Source organism: Phaseolus vulgaris, chromosome 3, assembly GCF_051622355.1.
Source record: "Phaseolus vulgaris cultivar YP4 chromosome 3, ASM5162235v1, whole genome shotgun sequence".
Classification (NCBI taxonomy): domain Eukaryota; kingdom Viridiplantae; phylum Streptophyta; class Magnoliopsida; order Fabales; family Fabaceae; genus Phaseolus; species Phaseolus vulgaris.
In genome coordinates this window covers 42,814,942-42,839,348 of record NC_143500.1, presented here as the reverse complement: position 1 = coordinate 42,839,348, position 24,407 = coordinate 42,814,942, and the positions used below count along the sequence as shown (strand labels likewise).

The 24,407-nt window shown below is 32.9% G+C and overlaps 4 protein-coding genes across 5 annotated transcripts; 2 read left to right on the top strand and 2 right to left on the bottom strand.

Moving 5' to 3' along the window:
* LOC137807774 (NAP1-related protein 2) lies at window positions 1–3,784 on the bottom strand. Its single transcript, XM_068608558.2, has 10 exons — window positions 3,552–3,784; window positions 3,171–3,296; window positions 3,031–3,081; window positions 2,757–2,828; window positions 2,430–2,543; window positions 2,278–2,336; window positions 1,476–1,536; window positions 1,325–1,381; window positions 1,161–1,202; window positions 1–367 (listed from the first exon to the last, which is right to left on the bottom strand). The coding sequence occupies exons 1-10, from the start codon at window positions 3,666–3,668 to the stop codon at window positions 311–313; spliced, it is 756 nt and encodes a 251-aa protein (XP_068464659.1). The 5' UTR covers window positions 3,669–3,784; the 3' UTR covers window positions 1–310.
* Window positions 3,785–6,638: 2,854 nt separating this feature from the next.
* On the bottom strand, window positions 6,639–9,095 carry LOC137807773 (transcription regulator/ zinc ion binding protein). Its single transcript, XM_068608557.2, has 4 exons — window positions 8,738–9,095; window positions 7,756–8,433; window positions 7,557–7,655; window positions 6,639–7,179 (listed from the first exon to the last, which is right to left on the bottom strand). Exons 1-4 carry the CDS (start codon window positions 8,891–8,893, stop codon window positions 6,820–6,822), a joined length of 1,293 nt encoding a protein of 430 aa, XP_068464658.1. The 5' UTR covers window positions 8,894–9,095; the 3' UTR covers window positions 6,639–6,819.
* A 3,039-nt stretch (window positions 9,096–12,134) lies between these two features.
* On the top strand, window positions 12,135–15,525 carry LOC137807771 (Tetratricopeptide repeat (TPR)-like superfamily protein). Of its 2 annotated transcripts, XM_090299508.1 has the most exons (2): window positions 12,174–13,010; window positions 13,139–15,525. In XM_090299508.1, the coding sequence occupies exons 1-2, from the start codon at window positions 12,981–12,983 to the stop codon at window positions 14,291–14,293; spliced, it is 1,185 nt and encodes a 394-aa protein (XP_090155634.1). In that variant the 5' UTR covers window positions 12,174–12,980; the 3' UTR covers window positions 14,294–15,525. The 2 variants fall into 2 exon arrangements, with proteins under 2 accessions (XP_068464657.2, XP_090155634.1); XM_068608556.2 differs by having other exon boundaries at window positions 12,135–15,525.
* A 1,633-nt stretch (window positions 15,526–17,158) lies between these two features.
* LOC137807770 (alpha/beta-Hydrolases superfamily protein) lies at window positions 17,159–21,433 on the top strand. The gene is made up of 4 exons (XM_068608555.2): window positions 17,159–17,535; window positions 18,007–18,322; window positions 19,126–19,285; window positions 20,604–21,433. Exons 1-4 carry the CDS (start codon window positions 17,359–17,361, stop codon window positions 21,076–21,078), a joined length of 1,128 nt encoding a protein of 375 aa, XP_068464656.1. The 5' UTR covers window positions 17,159–17,358; the 3' UTR covers window positions 21,079–21,433.
* Window positions 21,434–24,407: the final 2,974 nt, after the last annotated feature.

Here is a 24,407-nt window from a genome sequence, read left to right as displayed (position 1 = left end):
TAAGATGCCTGAATGGTAATCTTTATGATAGCAAATCCAAATATACAATAAATACTGTAACTTTACTATGTAATTCCACAACAAAGAACAGTTACCACTTAGTAACAACCCAAAAAAGTAAATGAGGGATGAAACCGGCCAAACAACTTCACATGATAATTAATAAATTATGGTCAGAGAACCACTAACTTTCTAAATAGCTCCACCTGCTAAAAACCTCGAAAAAATGGCAACAGCAACCGTGCCCAAAAACCTACATACATATTCAACCAGAGAAAAATAAATAGGAAAAATAAACACCACCATATTTTCAAATGTCATTGCTTTCCTCATCATCATCATCCTCTTGGTCCTCTTCATCCTTTTCCTGCCAATGATAATCATACTTTATAAGAAAATATTTCTATCACTATATTTGGAAGTCCTAATGTCATTAATTTCAAATTTAAACACAAATAAGCATTACCTGAATAGTTACAGAATGCTATGCTTAGGTAAAATAGCAATAACTCGTCCTTTAACTTTTGGTATCAAACATCTTAAAATGTGTTCATATTTTTTGTTGTTTTCAGATCATGAATGATTACAACTTTTAGCATTTTGATGTATCTTCACAGAAAAACCTCTTTTGTTATCGATGAAATCATACACTGAATGGATATTAACTTAGATGTATTAAAACGTATTATTGATATATTCATCAAACCTATGGTACTCACCCTTATTTATAATCTATTCCTAACTAATTAAGGAATTAAATCATGATAAAATAAATACTAATGGATAAGGAGAAACCAATCCTAAAGATATTCTGATATGATAAAATATTTTTCCATATATTCAGACAGTTATTATATGGAATTCACATCACATTGGTGGTTTTCGTATTCGTTTTCTTTATATTAACATCTAACTAAACAAAAATTAAAGCATTCAATTATTAAACCTGAGTTCAAAATATGACTACTATAAGTGACAGTACATGTGCAGCATTAAACATTGTGTCAACTGAATATTAGGTTTAGTATTCACTGACTGAATTTTGGACGAATTAAAAGCATGGATCCAACGCAAGATTCCATAAAACATAAAAAGAAATACTCCAATCATATTTGTCAATCATCTATTCTTTTTCTAAGAAAAACTCAAATTTCAATTACCTCATCATCGGCTTCATCATCAAAATCCTCTTCGTCAAACTCCTGTTCCCAAATCAATTACCATTAGAAAAAGTATGGGAGAAAATAAGCAAAGTAAAATGAATAATTAAGTGAGATCTGAAAGTACAATACACAGAAGACAATAGGTTAAAATTTTAACTTACATTGTTGAAGTAAGTGAGTGGATTTGGCCATAAATCTTCCTTAATCAACTCTGCAACCTGCATTTAGAGTGATTAATGCTTTGGGACCAAAGTGAAGATGAAAGAAAATGTTCATCAGGAAAGAATTTTACAGCACCAGAAAAAAATATACCTCATCATGAATTTCATCCGTATCGTCTTTCTGTTCAGAGTCACTAAACCAAGTAAAGAAACTGCATTTATTGGCACAAGAAAAATTTAATAGTATTCATGAAAGGAGATTTATTAACATTTCCTCCAAATATATCAACTAACAATTAAGAACAATAAAAGCTTTTGTTGGCACATGCGAAAGAAGTTTTATTAAAAGCTGCAGCATCTTCTTTGCCAAGTTATTCTGTCTTGCTTAAAATTACCCTGTTAAAATATTTGGTCAGGGCATCAAAGATTTGCATGCTTATCATACCTGTTCAGATTTCAAAACAAGACTGAAGAATTCTAACTGATACGAAGAGAATATTTCTATCAACAGGTCAATGCTTTTCGCATTCTAATCTTTTAAATAATTATTCTAGTATAGAAAAGTATACTACAACATAGAAAAGTGTCACTAATCTTTCAAATAGTTATTCTTGTATAGAAAAGTATCACAGGGAAACACATTAAAAAATAAGCACTGTATTACAACCATCTCTTCTGAATCAGAGTGGAATATGGCACAGTAATCAAAGCAGGCATCACTAACTAGATATATTTCCTTGATCTGCCAATTGATCAATTAGAATGCCAGAAAACTCCAGCCTCCAACAGTAGTTTCTGTTTTCTTTTTCAAAAAGAAAAGGCTTGACCAAGAACAAGGAGAGGTCTAGTATACAAAAGCGAAAATGAATGCATAACCATGGCTTTCTTTGTCTATAATTTACTGTGCTCAGAAACTTAAAAGAAAGCATAAAAGTAATAGTTTAGGTATCAACCTGATATCAATACGACCCCGCTTCCCATTCTTGTCATGATTGACTCCATTGGGTAATCCCTGTATATTTAAGGATTATGTTTCAAAGTAAAAAGGCAAACAAAAACTGTAGGTGCTGATAGGGTGGGGGGAAAAATGAATTCATAGCCTTACCTTGCCCTCTTTCCATTTAATGGGGGTAGCAGTTATCTTTGTTGATCCTTCTTCAAAGAAGGTAAAAGTCTTCGTAAGCTTTGTATTCTCAAAATAGGGATTGGGATTGAAATTCTGAACAAAAAATAGTCAAAAACTAGTAAATTTTTGTCCGTAGAGAATTAACATCTGGCTATTCTTCAAAGGTCATTAACAACTGGTCATTTTTGTCTGTAGAGACTTTTAAATCACGTCTATAAAGGATAACACCACTTAAGTAAATACAAGGGTTTTTCTTCTCGGGGGTGAGAGGGTGAGAGGGTGAGAAAGAGAGCAAGAATAACTCACAAAGGTGATTGAGTACCCAGATTTGACATCTTTATTATCTTCAACCTCGAGAGAACCCAAATACTTAAATATCTACAAACAAAGGGTGCCAGAAATGATTCAAACTTCATCAACAGGTTTATCAGAAATCAACGGAACAAAAGCATTGAAAGCACTGTCGTGTAAGCCTCACAAAGTGGTAAAACACCTTAAGCAAATAAATAAACCGAATCTATCAAGAAGGACAATTTAACATAATTGCGAAACTTCAGAATGTATGAGGAGAGAAGTCAACCTTTTGATCCTCTAAATTCAGAAGTTCACAAAGAGCAGGGTGATTCATAAACTGCAAAAGCAAAACAAAGATAATCGATCAAATTTTTTATCCGTCGTAACAACAATCAAATTAACAAAACGAAAAAAAATGAAACTCACAGCAGTAAACCAGAAATCAGGAATAGATTTGACGATGATCTCATTTCGCTTATCGTAAACTGGCTTCCTTATCTCATTAAACTTCTGCTCTACTTCGAGGACCTTATCACTCGCCTCCTCATTGATCTACAACGACATCAAAATTCAAAATCAAAATCAATGCACAATAGCGTAAATTTCAAATTCATCGTCAATGCACAATAGCATAAATAGCATCCACAATTCATAAAATTCAATTTCGTTACGTTAATTATAGGAATCAGTAAATTTCGTGAGAGTTTAAAACGGAGGATGAAAACCTAAAAAACTGGAAAATATGAATTCAATCGATGAGTGAGAGTTTAGCGTGGAAAGATGATGTGGAATGGGAAATAATGAAACCTTGTCGAGTTCGTCCTGGACCTCTTGCAACTTCTCAATGGAGAGGATGAGTTTTTCGTCGATGGTATCCTCCAAATTCTCTGCAATTTTCAATTTCTTCGTCTTGTCGCCAACCATCTTCGCCTGAAACGCGCGTTTTCAAAAGCGAGGGGTTGTTTGGTGTGGCAGAGGAAGCCAAGTGAAAAGTGTGGGAAATATGGTTAGGGTTTTGCGGGTTTATGCTCGAAATTCTCGCTCACGAATATAAATAGGCTATCCCAGGACAAGTGTACATCCAAGGTATTTTCGTCTTTTTGCTGAAGGTGACGTGGATACATGGATTTTGTTATAGGAAAATTGGGGTTTTTACAGAATTATATAATCGAAATTCTAATTTTAAAACCAAAGCAATTTTGAAAAATCAAAGTGGAACATTAGGTACATATTTGGTTGAATTGTTTTAAAAGAGTCTTATGTTACTAACTTTTTATAAGACTTTTAAAAAGTCCATATATCCGCAGAATAAAAAAAATATAAATTATTATTGATATTGAATGTGAAATTATTGATGATAATAAAACATCTATTATTCATTTTAATTTGATAATACATTTTTTAATTTTAATATTGTTTTCAATTATTTTTATTTATACAAATTTTGTAAATGAAAAATAAATAAATATTATTGAATTTTTTATTTAAACCAGTAATGTTTATTATTTTTAATTTAAATGTCAGGTTTTGATAGATTGGTTAAAATCACATCTATAAAACACGTTACATCAAAATATTTAATTTCTAAAAAGAAGTTCAAACTGCTTTTTTCATAACTATATTACAATGTAGATTTTATTAATTAATTTTATAATAACTTTAAAATAGTCAAATATTCCATTTTCAATTTTGAATAAAACTCGATTTCTTATTACCAATATTTCATATATAATTAAAATGAAATTCTTAAATGAATGATAACTAAACGAATAAATAAATGATAAGTCTAGGTTTCTTTGCATGCATTTGTTAGATTCCTTCATGTGTTTATTGATTTTTTTTTATTTTTAATGGATTGTTTGTAAATGATTGTTGAGATTTCTCAACCTATGAGATGCTAGATTTCATATGGATGTATAACATGAGTTTAAAAAATATAAGAAATCTATAAAAAAATTAAAATAAAAAGCATATTAGGAAAAAAAAAGACACTATTCCTATCTTGAGAAAATAGTTGTATAAGAAGTATTAAGAAAATTATATTAACATTAGAATTTTTTTCTTATAATACTAAAAATTAAATGTTTGAATAGTTTGTTTTAACTACTTCCCTTGTTTTGTGTTCGTCATTTCCTGTTTTAGACATTACAGTGTTTCAAGTCTTATTTGAGTTTACAAGGAAAGATATAATTTATTTAACAGGAGTGTGTTAACTGTGAGTATTTATTAAAATTCTTCTCAAATAGTATACATCACATTCCATTCCATTACCATATTCTCAAGCCAACAAAAGTTATGGTAGTATCTGGTGTTGAAAAATGTAGTTTTAAAGGCCTCGATTAATCCACTAAAATCAACACTGGAAGATTGACAATACTATTTTTTTATTTTTCCCAGAGCTTCTTCATCAACTATCTCCCATTTAACATCGATATACCTTTTTAGCTTCAACAGAGAAGAGATTATGAATGTCTTTCCATATCAAGTTTTAAAAAAATCTTCTCAAATAACTTATCTTCCCTAAAAAAAATTGCAATTGTGTTTCATTTGAGGTGTTGAGGTCTTAATTATTGCCTTTGTTTCATTTTTATCGATTTCAACCCCCTTTCTTTAGGAACATTTCAAATGATTTTTTTTTAATCCATATACTTTCTCATTTTCTTTCAAAAGACAACTTTTGAGTTAAATAAATTATTATCTTTTTTATTTTAATTTTATAACAATATCATTAATATATATCTCCATAAAATCACCAATTAAATTAAAAAAATAGTTTCATTGTTAAATATTTTTTAATCCAAATGATATAATTAATCATTTATAGGTTCCCAATCCCAATACATCCGAGAAAAGCATAATCCTTTTTTGGATATATCACTTTCAACAATAAAAGTTTTATAATATAATCAGAATACTTATATAAAATACTTAGAGACTCACTCTACCTACATGATAGTTCAAATGAACTTAATTGTTAACCATCTAACAATTTTTAATTTGATTTTTCAAGTAATTTCAAGTTCAAACAATGCATTTATTTTACAATCTATTACAATGATGAACCCAATCATGAATAATAGCATAAATATATAAAACTATTTTCGGTTGTCGATAACTATAATATTTTCTCTTTCTTACAATTGGTGAGTAAAAAATTAAACAAAGGAGTGGATTGCATAATTCATAACAAAGAATATAACAAAGGGTATGAATATAGCATTATGTTCATTAGAAGTAAACTGTATAAAATTTTGTTTTTAAATTGTAATTTTAAAAAATTGAAATATATTAATTTAAAACAGCATATTCATGTATTTTATAAATATTTTTTATGACTAATTTCTTCAACTAATGTAATCGATTCAATTAAATTAGAAAGTGATTTTCATTTTTTAGTCCTTCAGAGAAAAACAAATTAATTAAAAAAATGTCTCATTCTTTTGATTTTAAATTTATTACTTAATTCAAAGACAACAATAAAAATATTAATAATGGGACAAATACAAACTGTGACAAAACTAAAGAAAATTGGTTTAGTTCAAAAGCTCTTTATCGCTGAAGGATACTATTATCAGAATTTGGCATTTCTCACTGCACGTTATTGAAAATCAATACACTCACTCTCTTTATTTCGGAGTATATTTTTCTAAATATAAAGAGATGTTTCAATAAATGATTAGTTGCTTAGATTTTGTAACCACTTCTACATAAAAAAATAAAGTGTTTGTAACTCACTCATCATTCCCTGATTCCAATCTGTGATTATAATGGTTCTCTCCAACAAGGCAACTTTAAAAAATCAGACACCATCCCTTTATCAATAGTTCGTTAAAGAGAGGTACTCTTGTCTAGCCAGGCAAGGGAAAACATGAAGATACACTAAGACAGTTACTCTAAGACATAATATCTGAATATTGTATAAACAAAAATAACATTGCCTAGAATTCTTAACTTCTTTCTGAAAAAGGTAATTGGAACCACTAATTTCATGGCTTATACGAGCAAATAAAAAAAAGAAAATGGGAGAAAACAAATGAAAGTGTACTAATAATCAGTAAAAGTTGGATAAGGCACTTTATTTATCATAGCTGGGTAAACATTCACCATGAGCTTCCATGTGCACTCCATTTCCCGAAGATACATGCCAAACATTTTCATTTGAAGCTGTTGCCAATTGGTTTTCCATCATAAGATACTTCTGGTCATTACTATCATGCTGTACTCTTCCAGTAATCTCTAAGCACAAGCCCTTGCTTATACCTTTATGTGATTGCTTATCTTTAGCAGACTTCCTGCTAAAGCCCAGGTCCACAAAAACCGGTTGAAACTTAAGAGTTGGGTTTGGTTTGATACGGTTGACTTCCCTTTCATCCCGTGGACGTAATATTCTATTTTCAGACTGCAATTCTGAAACTTCGTCTTTATTCACAAGGACCTGCAAGATATAAATCAGAGTCCAAAATGAAAAACAGGCACTCTGCATAATAGCAGGATTAAAGAGCATACAAAGGCTACTTATAATACATACAAGCAACAATGGGAAAAAAGGTGAAGGTATGTAAAACAATGGATAACATATTGAAAGGACTTTTGCATGACACATTCAAGATTTCCATTCTACACAAGCCATAACATGCAACATGCAATAGCATAAAAATAATGAATGGAACAAGCATAATAACTTGATATACATCTCTAGATACCAGGAAATAATCACACAAGAAAAAGACGTTTGTTTCAAATTCTACACATTCATGCTGCAGCAAATCCAACTAGTAACTTTAGGCAAAACCATATGGTTAAAATATAAACCTTGCGGCCAACAAGATCAAAAGTCACTACAACTCTATTCCGTTTGGCTCGCTCAGCTTCTTCCATCTCCTCTTGCTTCTTCTTCAACAGTTCTTTTTCCTAAAGAAAGATGACAAAAGAAATTCTCAAATGCATCATAACTCATAATACAACTATCACATGTGAGCAACAATTACAAGTCATAATCAGAATAGAATACCTCCTTTGACAACCAACTGTTCCCATCAATCTCATAGTAGTCACTTTGATCATCAATAACTGTTGTACGAGCTGCAGAGTTCCGGTCATATTCTACAAGCCTTTTTGCATAAGCTTCAGCAGCAGCATCAGCATCTGACAAGAGAGGCAAACTTTCTTCCAGACCGGCATACGAGCTTCCCTCTCTCAATACAAGTGCACCACAAAAATGACAAGGCCCTTCTCCTTCTTGTTCACAAACTATTTTGCCACAAGACAAGCAATTGCTGACCAGCTTGTGTCGTCGTGCTTGACAAGAGCATGGCCTTCCCTGCTGGAACACAATTGACCCTTTGGCAGCCTCAGCAAGTGAAACAACTTTCCCAGCCTTCTTCTTTTTGGGATTCACTTGGTTTCCCTTCTGTGACGTTCTTGATTCACTTCCAACTGTTGGAGTCTGATTTTCCTGATTGCTGCCAATCACATTCTTGTTGGGTTCTGCTTGATGGCTGCGGCCTGATGCTTTTGATGCTCTAAACGATTTCTTAGTTCCACTAGCTGATGTCTCCACAGAAGGCGGTTTGACATACGCATGTAATTTGGTAGTTGGAACATCTGAGTTGGCACTGAACTCTGAATAACCTCTTCGCCGTAAATACTCTTCAATCACGGTTTTCCCTGCTTCCTGACCAATTATATTCTGCAAAGGAAAATAAGATAAAGATAATCAGAGTTAAAATGAATGCATTGGAAGGATATTCAAAACAATTAATCCTTAAACTTCTTCAATTATAAGTGATTAATTTAATTATAATTATAATACGAGTACGTTGAACCCTAATATCCTACATTTCCAGAGAGTGAAAAGATCTGTGATTTGGATAACTTGCAGAATAAATTCTAAAATAATAAATAAAATGATAACAGATTCGAAGCAATAGGAATCAAAATTTCAGAAATTAAAAATAAAAATGGTCATCGTTGGTAAAGTATAATAGAATTACATCAAGGTACTCTTTGGCGTCTGGTGGCTGAGCAAGGTCGCAGTAAGAAACAAGGCCTTTGATGATCTCTTGATCCAAACCTAAACCCAAACCAGTTTCAATTTTGGAGCACAACTCGACCAGCGCCTTCTCCAGCCACTCACCCGCCGATTCCATCTCCTCTCTCCGCCGCTACTCCGGTACCGTACGGGACGGGATTGATCTTAATTCTTAGGTGGCGTTTTTTCTTCAAAATCTTGACTCCCCAGTTACTCCCAAATTTTTAGAAGAGAGAACAACAAATACTACTTTTATCACATATTCACATTCTTTTGAGATGCACACTAAACACTTATTTCTTTAAAAAAACATTAAAATTACAAAAAAAAGAAGTGAATCATACAAATTATTATAACATTTTCTCATAATTCCATAAAATTTGAACTAATGAAAAATTACAGTAAAAGAATATGGTATTAGATTTTTTTACACAAACATTTTTAGCATTTTCTATTTAAGAAATGCTTGGTTATTGTTTTAAAAAATAATTTATTTATATACTGTTATAGTTACAATTTTGTATTGTTTTATCATTATACAAGAGTGAAATATTATCAACTTCATTGATATTTATTTTGTTAAAGAATTTAGTTAATAGTATTTAAGGAATTTTCTTTTAATTACTTATTTTAATATATATCTTAATCATGAATTTATACCGATTATACTTGGTTCAGTGTTGATTTATAATGTTATTTTAAATTATTATAATTTTTATTAAAAGTAATGAAAAAGTTATTTTCACTTATTTCTAAAATAATACTATTTTCATATATCTTATAGAAAATTGTTTAAATAATGTAATTTAATAATATTGAAAATATACAATTTTATTGAAATGGGTTTAGAGTAAATTTTTTGAAGAGCAAAATTGGCGGGAAGGGGCTACATCAACAATCGCTCCTTCGTTTTGCAGTGATCCTTAAGTGCGATGTGATGGTAACTCCTTTTGTTTACTTGGGGTTGTTGGTCGGGGATGTCAAAAGTGCGGTGCTTTTTGGAGCGGGATAGTAGAGAAAGTTAAGCCTAGGTTAAGTAGGTGGAAAGGTAGGTGTTTGTAGTTGGCTGAGAGGATTTGTTTGATGAAGTATGTTCTTTCTTCAATCCCCGTTATTCTTTATGTCTTTATTTAAAATGTCTTTTGTGGTGGCAGACAAGTTAGTAAGGATTCGAAGAAATTTTCTTTGGGGTTGGGGTTCAGAAGGAAGGAAGATTGCTTGGGGCTCTTGGAAAAAAATTTGTGAGCCTCGTGAAATTGGAGGTCTTGGAGTTATCGATCTAAGGATCTTTAACTTGGCTTTGCTGGGAAAGTGGATTTGGAGGCTGGGTCGGATAAGGGTGGTTTGTGGAAGGAGATTCTTGAATCTAAATATGGAGGTTGGAGAAGTTTTAGAAAGGATGGGGAAAATAGTAGGGGCTTTCTTTGGTGGAAAGATTTGAAGGAGGTGTGGGCTTTGGAGAGTTGGGGACGGAGTTTTGAAGATGTTTTTAAGTGGAAAGTTGGTGATGGAAGGGAAATTTCTTTTTTGGAGGACAGCTGGTTGAATTGTGGTGCGTTGAAGAGAGTCTTCCCGAGATTGTTTTCTTTAAGTTCGGCTAAAGCTACAAAGGTGGCTGAGCTTGGGGTCTGGACAGATGGTGTTTGGGTTTGGCATTTAGGTTGACGAAGATTTTTTTTTTTTCGAATGGGAGAAACCTTTGGTGAGTCATCTCTTTCAGGTTTTGCAAGGAGCGAGATTGGACTTGAAAGAGGAGGATAGTTGGGCTTAAAACTTTTTCGGTTAACTCTGCCTACGTTTTGTTAAGGAGGGATCGTGATGATGAGTTGTCTTCTAGGTATAACAAGTTGTGGAGGTGTAAAGCTTTGCCTTTGGCACCACCAAGTTAGGACTTGTGCATGGTTTTTCTTCACGTCAAGTTAAGACCCGGTCTTCAATAAATTGGATCAAACGAGGTTGACACTACACCAAGTTAGGACTTGTGCATGGTTTTTCTTCACGTCAAGTTAAGACATGTACGTGGTCTTCAATAAATTTGAATGAACGAGGTTGACACCACACCAAGTTAAACTTATGCATGATTTCTCTTCAAATCTATAATTCATAACTTTAACACAATATGTTAAGATGCATAAAAATATATTGTAATTCATCATTTAATTCATAAGAAACTATCATTGATTACAACTTATAGACGAACTAAAATAACAAGTTTATAAACTGATTAATGAAGTTAAATATAGTCCATTTTCTCGGTATAAGACCTCCATCTAAAGTTTCCAAACAATATGCTCCTTTTTCGACAACTTCTCAAACCTTATAGGCTCCTGTCACCAAAAACATAAACATCATAATTTAAGAAAATTTAAATTAATTAAAATCATTTGGTTGGTTTTGGCAATTTCCATTTAATAATCATCCCCAATTGGATAATACTCTAAAACAGGAGGGATTGCTATTAAAAAAAGTAAAAACATATAATAAAATAGAAAAGAAACAGTGAAACATAACAAAAAGAAAAGAGTGCATAATAAACTAAAATAAAATTGCCAAATTTTTTGTTCTTGGTATTCGGCTACCGTCCAATGATTCCAAACGTTATACTTCCCTTCCTACTACTTCACAAACACAATATGGTAAACACATGATAATTATTTTCATTATGCCACATTAAAAACCTTATAAAAACAAAATGTAAAAAATCTATAAGAAAAATAGTACATAACTTAAACACGAATGTTTGCAATATTTCATGTTCAAGATTTGATGTATTGTCTTCCATTTCTTTTGTGTCATTGTCCTTCTTATCATATCACTTGTATTTCTAGATATTACGTATGATAGATTTACCTGTCCAACGATGGACTCCAAAATATTATAGCCAAGAGGAATGTCTCTTAACTAGAGCATTTAATTTAGTCAGAAACAATACTTTCTGGATTGTTCTTCTTCTTGATCAAGTCATCTTCTTTTCCTTATATACTATAATAGTACTCTCTCCCTTTTCATTGTATCTCGTCTTGTTTTGATCTATATTCTCAAATTAATTAAGCTTGCATATTCAATTATTATTTTCAGAAATCGATGTCAGGTTTGCTTTCACTTTATTATTGGGCTCGGTCCATGACCTTAGAAGTATATTATTGTATTTCTTACTACGAGAAGCTTTATACAAATATAATTACATGAAATAAAATGTGAAATATACTATTTTGTGAAAAAACAAATATTCCTACTTTAAATGTAACGTCCAGGCGATTACAAAAAAAATATATCCTAATAATTATAATTATAGTATATACAACTCATCCTAATGTTGTGATGTTTAATAAGTTTGTGCATATGTTTTGCAAGAAGGGTTTAAGGTTTAAGGCCAAGTATTGCTAATTACAATGCCTCTTTCACTGCTTTTCTATCTCCTCTGTTTTTCTTCTATTCACCTTCTCTCCCAATACGAGAACGTGTAGAGAGTATTGTTTGAGGATATAGATATATTTTAAAAATATTTGAAAAGTGTATCTGTTTTGGAGAAAATAAAAATGAAATTATTAGTCATAGTTAAGTTTTAGCGGGTTGAATGATGGGGGAGGGAATGGAAGAAGAATGGGTTGTTTCAGTGCTTAGGAAGTGCAGCAACCTGAAACAAACGAAGCAAATCCACGGGCACATCTTGAAAAGCGGTCTTCGCACAGACCCCTTTGTCTTTGGCAAACTCCTCCTTCACTGTGCCGTTTCCATCTCCGATGCTCTCCACTACTCTCTCAGGCTCTTCCACCACTTCCCCAACCCCGACACCTTCATGCACAACACCCTCATTCGCGGACTCTCGCTCTCCCAAACCCCTCTCCTTTCGCTCCACCCATTCATCCAACTGCGTCGCCAACCCTCCCTCTCCCCCGACAGCTTCTCTTTCGCCTTCGTCCTCAAAGGGGTCGCCAACTCTCGCCAACTCAGACCCGGCATTCAGCTGCATTCTCAAGCTTTGCACCACGGCTTTGACACCCATATCTTCGTTGGGACAACGTTGATCAGCATGTACGCTGAATGCGGGGACTCCGTCTCCGCGCGACGCGTGTTCGATAAAATGTCTGAACCAAACGTTGTCGCATGGAACGCTGCTGTCACTGCGGCTTTCAGGTGTGGTGACGTGGAAGGCGCGGGGGACGTGTTTGGGCGAATGCCTCTTCGGAATTTGACCTCGTGGAATGTCATGCTTGCTGGTTATGCCAAGGCAGGTGAGCTTGGGTTGGCGAGGAGAGTTTTTTGTGATATGCCTCTTAGAGATGAGGTTTCTTGGAGCACTATGATTATTGGGTTTGCTCATAATGGTTGTTTTGACGAGGCTTTTGGGTTTTTCAGGGAGTTACTGCGCGAGGGAATTGGGACAAATGAGGTGAGCCTCACTGGGGTGCTGTCTGCTTGTGCACAGGCTGGGGCGTTTGAGTTTGGGAAGATTTTACATGGGTTTGTGGAGAAAGCTGGGTTTCTTTGTGTTGGTTCTGTGAATAATGCTCTCATAGATACCTACTCCAAGTGTGGGAATGTGGCTATGGCTAGGTTGGTTTTTCAGAATATGCCAGGGGCAAGGAGCATTGTTTCTTGGACAGCGATAATAGCAGGGCTTGCTATGCATGGTTATGGAGAGGAGGCAATACAGCTTTTCCATGAGATGGAAGAGTCTGGAGTTAGGCCAGATGGTATTACTTTTATATCACTACTATATGCTTGTAGCCATAGTGGCTTGGTTGAGGAAGGGTATGTTTTTTTTTCTAAGATGAAGAATTTGTACGGTATTGAACCTGCCATTGAGCATTATGGTTGCATGGTTGATCTGTATGGTCGAGCTGCTAGGTTGCAGAAGGCCTATGAATTTATATGTGAAATGCCAGTTTCTCCTAATGCTATCATTTGGAGGACACTCCTTGGGGCTTGTAGCATTCATGGTAATATTGAATTGGCAGAGCTTGTGAAAGCAAGACTGGCTGAAATGGACCCAGGCAACTCTGGTGACCATGTACTACTCTCGAATGTTTATGCCGTTGCAGGGAAATGGAAGGATGTTGCCAGCATCAGAAGAACCATGACTGAACATAGCATGAAAAAAACTCCTGGCAGAAGCATGATAGAAATTGACAAGGCCATTTATTGTTTTGTGGCAGGTGAAAAGCCTAACGAGGTCACAAAAGAGGCTCATGAAAAACTGAGGGAAATAATGTTGAGACTCAGAGCAGAAGCAGGTTATGCGCCACAGCTAAGGAGTGTTCTACATGATATTGAAGAGGAAGAAAAAGAAGATTCAGTTTCTAAGCACAGTGAGAAGCTTGCTGCAGCTTTTGGAATAGCAAAACTTCCCAAAGGAAGGATTTTAAGAATTGTGAAGAATCTGAGGGTTTGTGGGGATTGCCATACCGTGATGAAGCTGATTTCTAAAATTTATCGAGTAGAAATCATTGTGAGAGATAGAAGCCGCTTCCACTCGTTCAAAGATGGATTCTGTTCTTGCAGAGATTACTGGTGACAGGTGATTGATCAAGTAGCTTGTGTTGACTGCCTTCGTTTATGAGGAAAATACACAATTATTTCTTGATTTTCACCAAAATTGTCTGATCTGTATGGCTCAATGCGGACGACACCACATCAATTTGACATACATGATGTGTGAGGCATGTTGGTCCAATTAAATGGTTACTAGAGAAGCATTTAGTTGTTCTATCTAGTGGTTTTACTGCCTTCAGTGAAGTATGGTGAAATGGTTAATTTCCCATTAAATGAGAAGAAATTTAGCCAATAACTACTGTTTTTTCTACCATCATTCCTCTAAAGTTCAAGACACCTATTGGAAGACAAAAAGATACAAGTGAAAAGGATGAACCAACAAAGCCATACAAACTAGTGAGAAGCAACACTTAATTGAGGTATTCAGAATACAACGACTATGTTCACAACAAAAATAATTGTCAAAACATCAGTTTTCCATCACTTTACAAAGAAACATGGAATGTTTCAATCCATTGACGGACAAGGTGCTTAAGGCCTCCCAATTAGCATGCCACTTAGATTTTCCATCAACTTTATTTCTTTATTATGATAATGATCGCCATATCGTGATCCCCCTTGTTGCCGTGCACCTACCTCCAAACCAAAATTTGATGGGAACATCAAATGGTCTCTCCAACATGCCATGGGAATTGGAGTTCAGTGGCAATGATTGCAGATAGGATATAACAGAGAGCAATGCCAGGTCCATTATCAATGACAATTCTTTGCAGAAGTAGCTAAGAGTTGTTATAATAGCAGAACTTGGTCACTTGGTGACTATAGAGGAATGAACGGTCTCTTGGTGGGAGAGGCTGATTGTAGCTTTGGTCGTAACTTTTTCAATTGAAGATGTTGGCACAATTCATTGCATCGGCGTAGTGAATATAGTTCTATGGCACCCTTAATGCATCAAATGCAAGCAGACAAGATAACAAGATTGTTCCTCATATATGAGTTTGGTAAAAATCTTTTTTATGACTGGTCTTTAGGCTTTATATCTTTTGGTCCTTTTGGTTGGCGCCTATGGTTGAATTGACATAATCGAATCATCCATTACCAACAAAGTTTGACACAGTTGGTAAATAGTTAGGTTTTTAAGGATGCTGATTCGGTTTGATGAGTCCTCTCTGTATGAAGAATCTTTTGTTTCAAGAAGAAAAACCTATTTCGATTATCTTTATACTATTAGTATATGGAAGATATCGTTGATGACACCAAAAATAAGCCATCGACTAATTAATATTTCCTTTTTCTTCGTCAAAAGGAAATTGTGGAGACAAAAGGTCAGACACTATTATATATTATTACTTCACTCACAAGTTATGGCAGCAGCTTTTGTATTCTACATTTGTGCTAATATGCTACATTAAGAATCTTTTTTAATGTGCCAGACTGAGCAAATATATGCTAATATGCTACATTAAGAATCTTCTTTTATTTTTACTTAATCTTCATTCTTTTCTTCTTACTATTTTCTGCATCCAAATAGGGGGCAGGTGACATGGACTAGCATAAAATCAAACTGCAAATATTAATGGTCAAAAGTTTAGGTAAATAATTTAAATAATCGTTTAGGAACAATTAAAAGAGTTTATAAGAAATTAAACTTATGCTAACTATTTTGACATAAAATTAAACTTGTTTTTATTAAAGCAGCTTATGATCTCCATAAGTATTTTTAGCTCATCTTAACACGTTTCGCAACGAACCTATAAACAAATTCTCTTGTAATAAGATATTAACTCATTGAAGTACTGAAGTGTATTACTTATTCAAATACGTTTTAATGTAATAAAAAAACGAGTTTATTTATAAGTGTGCGAGCAAAATTTGTTAAAATATATTTTAATAAGTTTTTCCATAAAATATATTTGCTTCTTATAATCTATCCGAAAACATTCAACCAGTTCATTTTCATTAAAATGAACTCTCCTATTCTTTGTAGTGATTTTTAATCATCTATTAATCGTCACTTATAATAATTAAGTCTTTGTTTAGATGGGAGGAAGAAGAAAGTATGTAGATGAGAAAAGAAAAGAAAATACATAAAAAGATAAAGGTTTTTTTGGTTTGAAGAAAATTAAATATTTGTTCGATAAATTGTTTAGCTGAAAAGAATAAAAAAAAAGCAAAATAAGTTTCTATTTAAAATTACTACATTGAAAAACATTTAATTTTCTATCTTAAAATTATTTATCTATTATAATCAATTAGGTATAACCGTGATTTATTATTCAAAATTCATGTAACATCATTTGTAATCCTCCATAAAATTAACATGACCAATTATGTTTTAAGCATGATCTATTAATACAAAATTATTTTTATATAAACCTAATCTTTTATGAAAGAAATATAAAATCCATTGTGGACATATGTAAAGAGCTATATATTTCCTTAATAGCATATAAAATCAATTTGGATGGAATGTTAATAAATTATAATGTTTATAATCCATGTCAACATTGTATGGCCCCTTAGTGAGAATTGTTGCAATTTCTTTGCATTTTCATGCATCCTTGGATAGAAACAAAAATCATCAGACCCACTTCAAACATTACAAAATACAAAATTTGAGTTACGTAGGCACACCAGTTCTACCATTTTAATGGTGGACCAACCCTAAATTCAAATACAACATCTTTATAATACAATAATTCTTCAATTCATATTATAACTATTTCCTGAAGTAGGTTACTAAACTTAAACATAAGAAACAACTAAGGTATAGACAATGATCTTCTATATGCTAAAGTTCTTGGGAGAATAATGTTAAAATAAATTAAAAATTTATTAAAAAATTAAAAAATATAAAATTCATGTTTATTTCAACTCATTGGAATTCAACTATCACCCATTTAATGGACAATTAATTGGACACACACACCCAGTAAGCATAGTTTTGATTACTGATTTTTCCACCACCAACCAAAAATCTCATCGACTCCAGGGTCAGCATTTTCTGCTGTGTCCTTAAACTTTAGGTCTTCAATTTTTCATTTTCAGCTTTCACCACCATCCATCGAAGCTCTGCTGCATTCTCCAATGGCTCTCTACGCAACATTTATGCCTCCCTCGTCTCCAAAATTTAACCTTTACGCCAAAATTCGAGCACCCTTTAACCCTTACTCTGTCAGAGTCCTTAACCCCTTAACAATTCGGGCTTCAACTACTCTCGATTATTCTAATGTCTCTGCCAACGACAAATCCTCCCCTTTGAAGGTCAGAATAACTTCTCCCTCTAACTGTCAATGGCTTTATTTCATTTTACTAATTGTGTTCTCCAAATTACTTTCTCGGTTTTGTTAAATTATTGTATTGAATTCGTGGAAGATTATTTTCACTCATTTAGCAACACTCACTTTCACTATTTAAAAGGTCAAAGTAAGAAACTATAGTGATAAATATTACTTTGAGTGTTGTTTAGGTTTAGTGTTTTACTAGGATTTAAGAAAGAAGACTTCAGTTTATCAGAAATTCAGATGTCCGTTATATCGTTGGTTAATGTAATAAACATTCATTTTATTGGTTTTTCTTCGTTGGCTTATAAAAGCAATTGTCTTCTCATTCGATTATTAACAATTGCAACTTGGAATTTGGATGCTTGTTTAATTGAGAGAAAATATCAAAGCCATGTTGTAATTTGCAATCACTTCTGTTGCCTCACATAATGGTTTTTTCTTTATCCATCAGACTAGTAATTGGCAATGGAAATTCAAGGACAATCTTGTAAACATTTATTATGAGGAGCATGTAAAGGAGAGCTCGGAGCCTTCCCAAAATATCTTGATGATGCCAACCATTTCTGATGTCAGCACTGTTGAGGAATGGAGATCAGTGGCTGGAGACATTGTTCAGCGTAATGGCAATGCCAATTGGCGTGCAACTATTGTTGATTGGCCGGGCCTGGGTTACTCTGATCGGCCAAAGATGGATTACAATGCTGATGTCTTAGAAAAATTTCTGGTTGATTTCATCAATTCACCAAATAGTCCCATAAAACAACCAGGTACTTGTGGAGGGGCATTCTATTTTGTAATATTTTTCACTTCACAGTTAACGTTAGATTAATCTTTCTAGTTTTGAAATCTGGGCTTGCAGTTATTCATCTTTTTTTAAGAATATTTGCTTATAATGAATTTCAGGATTTACTTTGTTTTGGGCAATTTCAATTTGTTTCTTTATGCACAGTTGTGTAATTTAGTGTAGAAAATAATATTTATGTGTTTGAGAAACTTTGCTAAGCTATTCTTTTATTTTTCCTTTTTAAAATTAATTTCTTACCTACTTACTAGGCTTCTAAGGCTTTTGTTTTCCTTTTCCCCCCTTTAATTGTTGGATATGAGAAATCTACTGTCAGTGCATTGGATTATATATTGACAAATTTTGTTAAGTTATTTTTTATGTTGGTTTTTGAAGATATAATTCCTTACCGGCTTGCGGCTTCTAAGGCTTTTGGTGTTCTTATTATTCTTTTTTTATTGGCGAATTTGGAAGATTAAGGCTGTTGAGAGTGTTTGTTTCATTCTTTCTGTTTTTATGAAAATAGAAGCTTTTTACTCTGGAGCTAGGCAATATTTTTTCCATTAAGTAGATATTCTCGTGGTACCATGTTTCTTCTTTTGTTATATCTAGTATCTACTATGATGCATTTGTGAATTGTTGGGGCAAGTATGTTTGTGTTTACCCATTAATTGTCTTGTAGTGGAGTTATTTTTTTCTTGAATGTGTATTTGTTTGCATGAGCAGTTGAATATAATCTGCCTTTGTATTGATTAATGTTCATGACTAACATAATTCATGTGAAACTAGAAAATGATTTGATAATTTTTGGGGGAGGGCATGCTGCATCTATAGTGGCCCGTGCTGCAAAAAAGGGTCTGGTGAAGCCCAAAGCAATAGCTGCTGTTGCACCAACTTGGGCTGGTCCCCTTCCTATTGTGTTTGGTCGAGATTCCAGCATGGAAACAAGGTACTTTGATGCTCTGGGGACATAACTTTTTCCTTGCTGCTTACTTTCACATTGCTTTCTGGTTTCTACTGAGGAAAATAAATTTAAGTCACCGAGCTTAAACATTTTTTTACTGAAACTTAATATAATTTAACTTCACCCAAATTTCGTTGCAATTGTTGAGGTAGTAGAAGGATACAGTGCTGGTTTTTATTATTTCTGTTTGTATCAATTGTAGTTTTGTGAATTGTCAAGCTGATTCTTGAACCTTGAGTTGTAAATGATATTGAAATGTATGATTCATCAAAATAATTGAAAAAAGCTTGAAATGTATTGTATAAATGATGTATGGTGCATTGGTGCTCCACGTAATAATCTTAAATTGGGAATTGAGTAAACAATTTTTATTAAAACCATAGGTCTCACAAGTCATAACCAAGTCTCACTATCAACTGATGTACAAACTATTAAATAAAAATACCCACAACACAGAGGTATAGTATTGTACTCATCCCAAGAACAGTGGCCCACGTTGTTTGAAAGAGACATTCAACTATAATTAGTGTGTTGTGGTGTGTAATCTATTGCCAAAAATAGTACAATGTTCTTCCCTTACGTTGCCTTAGGAACCACATAAGGAGACAACATGAAGCCAATATTTCGTAACAATGAAAACAAAGCAAGGATATAACCTAATAAGGTTATATAGAATAAGTTACTCTGTGAAGCCTCTGTTTTAGAAGAATAGAAATTGAGTAATGGAATAGCCAAACAGGTTTTCTAGAGGGAAGGAGTGAGTGCTGTGAAGCCTCTTTTTACAGAAAAAGCAATTGAATAATCAAATAAGGTGTATTCAATTGTGCTCCTTTAGTTCTTTTTCATATTTATACAACTTCCTTACATTTATTTTTGGATGAGAATTGGTGAAAACATAAGCAGCAGTAATAAAGACTTTTAAGAATCTAATGATTCATGTGGGTGATATGAAACAACACAGGCTCGAGCATATATTTCATGATTCAAACCTCAAGCATTTGCGAGATTCACTTCACGATATGAATTGTTAGCCTTTACAATCTTCTTGATTTAAGTTATTGAAATTGTAAATCCTGCGACTCTAACAACTGTGGTGAAAGTAACTCCACGCTCTTGGTAACAATGTAATTTGCTATGGCTCTTAAAAGATCTTCCAATTTTTCCTCCACCAATTTTGGTTGATTTCTGTATAATTCTCATTGATGTATATTCAAAGAGATATGCATGCAACGGCCTTCCTTACTTTGTTTTACAACATAACTGATATATATTTATATTTCTCTCTTCCTCATGAACCTCACAGGTATGGTTTTCTAAGGGGTACCTTAAAGGCTCCTGCAGTTGGCTGGATGATGTATAACATGCTCGTCAGCAACGAGAACGCAATCCAATCACAGTACAAATCCCATGTATATGCCAATCCTGAAAATGTGACTTCAGGAATTGTGGAAAGCAGATATGCATTGACAAAACGAAAAGGAGCGAGATACTTGCCAGCTGCATTCCTGACTGGTCAGTTAGATCCGGTTACATCCCGTGAGGAGTTCCTCGAACTCTTTGCTGCTCTGGAGGGAAAGACCCCAGTGCTGGTTCTATCAACCAAAGGGTCTCCTAAGAGATCCAAGGCTGAGATGGAAGCTCTTAAGGGAGCTAAAGGGGTGAGCAAGTTTGTGGAAGTACCAGGTGCTCTTCTTCCACAAGAGGAGTATCCTGCTTTGGTGGCAGAAGAGCTTTATCAGTTCTTGCAGGAATATTTTGGGTCTGTTGCTTATAGTTGATATATAATTTCTTTTGACGATTTATGTTTCAAACGGAGAATATCAATATCATTGATGTTCTGCAACTCTTCCCCTCCAGTAATGTTGGTGCATCTTTTGGAGGCACGAATATTAATTGATGAGGGTGTATACAACTATACATGTTTTATGTAGTGTGTTTTTGTTTGATTTGTAAAGAAAACCTCGTGTATAAGAAGCTTACACTTATCATTTCCAACTGAGCTGATGACTTGAACATTACTTCTCAGCTGAAAGATTTTAAAGTTTCAAGGCCCTTTTGATTTGAAAAAAAAAGAGTGTTTTCAAGTTCTTTTTAAACTTTTAATTATGAGAAATGTTATTTTGTTTGACTTCATTTTTCATTTTTAAAGTTTTTTTTGGACATATCGCATATTATCACTAGGTTTAAAGTTGATATTGCTTTATCTGGTTAAAGTTGATATTGGTATATCTAGTTTCTTGACTATGTACATTATGTTTAACTCTTTCCAGAAATTTTAAATTCTTAAAATTTTCAATATTGAAAAACATTGTAATAAGCACCTTAAAATGTGAATGTCGTTTGGAAAAAATCAAAATCTTGTTATGCCAAAGGCAATAATGGAACTGGTTGTTTGGACTTTTCTGCTAGTACTGGTCTGATTAGAGGTTCAACTAGTAAGTTTATTAGTTCTTTTATCGTTTTTAATGGTGTTACTAACGCAATTTGTTTGTTGAATTTATTGCAGTTATGCCAATTTGAAATGATAAAATTTGTTATAGTTTGAATGTGACTCACAAGCTGTGATTCAAACTTTTATGGTAACTCTAAGGTCCCTTTGAAAGATTATAAAACAAATGAAATTATTACAAGTTTTTAAGTGATTCTATGAATTTTGAAAACTTACACATTTATAGCGAAGAAAACAAATGTATTGATGAATATGGACATTAAACAAATGTATTGATAATTTATTTTGTAGACACCACATTTTTTCACAATAAAAATATGATTAATTAGATAGATCTACCTTAACAACAAAGATTTTCGTTTAACGTAACTAGATATACAAGATTCAAATACGTTAAAGTGAAACAATTATTTGTGAATTGGTTCACATGTTCAATAATCAATATTATTCTAGGCAGAACATTCTATGACAGTCCCAGTTACGGGTGCTTATGGAAGCTATGCATACATGCATATTGTAGTTGGTTTTGAAAAGTAATAAGCTGCATAATTGACGCATAGAACATCATTTAAGACACTATATATCATCTTATAATAAGTTGATTTGACTAAAATATTATTTTTTACAGATTTATTTAAGTAGTTTCCAACTTATTTTATACGAGTTAGTTCAGCCAAAGTTGATCTCATATTAACTTTATAGATTTTTTTTATATTTTTCTCATTAATTTACTTGAAATCTTCTTTTAGTTTTTAAAAAAAAACTATTTTCCCTCTAATGCCACTTGAAGTGTTGAAGAAAAAGACGAAACATAGTTACAAAATGTGCAAAAATACATTGGTATAACTATGGTTGCATTAATTTATGTGCTCAACAAAAATCAAGATTACGCAATCAATGATGACGTTATTGTTAGTAATTGATAGTGACAATAATATAAATTTGCAAGAGAGAGATCTGTATAAAAGAAGCAATAATATTGTTAACTTGTTATGGGAAGCTAGACACTAAATATGGCATTTATTTATTGGGGAATTGAATGCTAATTTTTTGGATTTTTATTTACGTAAACTACTTCTTTATTTTTTTTTAAATAGCAGTAATCACTTTTTTATTCTACTTAATTTTAAAAAAATGAAAGAAAAAAACAACACTCTTGTCATGTTGAATACAGTTCTAAAAGAAATTTAAGCTGTGTTTATCATACACACAGCACACCAACATGGAAATACAGTTCTATTCATTTATTATTTCAATGAACAGTCTGACACTATTTTTTCCTTTATAATCATAGTATCACTGTGTTTCATGAAGAAATTGAGTCCAAAGTCATAAATAAAATAGTAATTATTTTTGTATAAACCCAATAGATTCATTAATAAGGTGGATAACATAGTATTAGATGTATGAAAGATAAGGAACATGAAGAGAAAGCTAACAGAAAAATAGGCTCCACATACCTAGCCACTTTCAACCAAAACACAACACCCACATAAACAAAACTACCTTAAGCTAGAGCCACATATTTTTTTTAAAGAAATAATAATAATAATACTAGTAATAATAATGATAGTAATAATAATAATACCTCAATTAGCTTACATGATCCCATCTCTTCTATGATGATGAAGATGGAAAGTTTTAACTATTATAAGCAAAAGACATAGATTCTCATAAGCCAAAATCAATTTTCTTATCCACCTTTCAAATCAAAAGGGAGATAAATATTTTTTTTGGTAATCATGGCGGTATGCACATTTGCATGGATATATTACAACCATTAAGTGTAGATTGTAAAAGTAATTAATATATTATTATATATCTTAAATAATGTCTTAGAAAGTGTTTGATAATTAAATACTAATTAATTATAATTTATTTTACTAGTTTATAAATTAATTTCATCAATACAAACTAACAATGTTGTAATGTGTATTTGTTAAAGTCAATAAACTAGTTAGGAAGTTATTTGACTAGTTTATAAGCTAATTTGATTAATATAAAAAATATTTGGTAAGTATCTTAAAATAACTTTTTTTTTATAAAAGGTTTTCATGTTAGATATCATTATGCTACTTGACATCCCAACTAGGCTGACACCTTAAGTTTTTTTTATCAGCAATAAAAAATAAATAAATGGGAACCACTTCAGGGGTGGTTCAACCCTTATAGAGAAACCAACATCTAACAAATACCACCAAACTAACTAACAAAAGCCCTACCCGTTAAAATAAATCCTGAAAAAAAAACTTCAAGAAATCATCCTCATACAAACCAAAGGTTCCAAACACCAATTAGAGTAGGAAAACAAACAGAGCAAATTTTTACTGAAATCCAAGACCAAACCTTTACTTGCACCAAAGCAAACACTTCAGACGTGTCCGCCACACCCCTTTTGAATATGATAAAATTCCTGTGATTCCAGAGTTCACTCACCACCCCAACCCAAATTGTGCTCCATACAACATTAACTGAATCAGAAGACCAACTCAACCTGAATTGGTCAAAGTTTGACTTAGGATCAATGTGAAACACAAACGAAACTCCAAGCCACTTAAAACATAAACACCAAACGCGCCAAGCAAAACTACAATCGAAAAACAAATGGCGATAAGATTCTTCCTCCTTCCCACACAGACAACACAAAGAATTTTCAAC

Coding starts and splice junctions, on each gene's coding strand:
- LOC137807774 (XM_068608558.2), bottom strand. CDS start 3,668: ATGGTTGGCGACAAGACGAAGAAATTGAAAATTGCAGAGAATTTGGAG. Junction 3,297..3,551: donor TCCAGGACGAACTCGACAAG/GTTTCATTATTT, acceptor ATGTCGTTGTAG/ATCAATGAGGAGGCGAGTGA. Junction 1,382..1,475: donor CGGATGAAATTCATGATGAG/GTATATTTTTTT, acceptor CTCTAAATGCAG/GTTGCAGAGTTGATTAAGGA.
- LOC137807771 (XM_068608556.2), top strand. CDS start 12,353: ATGATGGGGGAGGGAATGGAAGAAGAATGGGTTGTTTCAGTGCTTAGG.
- LOC137807773 (XM_068608557.2), bottom strand. CDS start 8,893: ATGGAATCGGCGGGTGAGTGGCTGGAGAAGGCGCTGGTCGAGTTGTGC. Junction 8,434..8,737: donor ACGCCAAAGAGTACCTTGAT/GTAATTCTATTA, acceptor TTTCCTTTGCAG/AATATAATTGGTCAGGAAGC. Junction 7,180..7,556: donor TTGATCTTGTTGGCCGCAAG/GTTTATATTTTA, acceptor TATATCTTGCAG/GTCCTTGTGAATAAAGACGA.
- LOC137807770 (XM_068608555.2), top strand. CDS start 17,359: ATGGCTCTCTACGCAACATTTATGCCTCCCTCGTCTCCAAAATTTAAC. Junction 17,536..18,006: donor ACAAATCCTCCCCTTTGAAG/GTCAGAATAACT, acceptor TTTATCCATCAG/ACTAGTAATTGGCAATGGAA. Junction 19,286..20,603: donor GATTCCAGCATGGAAACAAG/GTACTTTGATGC, acceptor TGAACCTCACAG/GTATGGTTTTCTAAGGGGTA.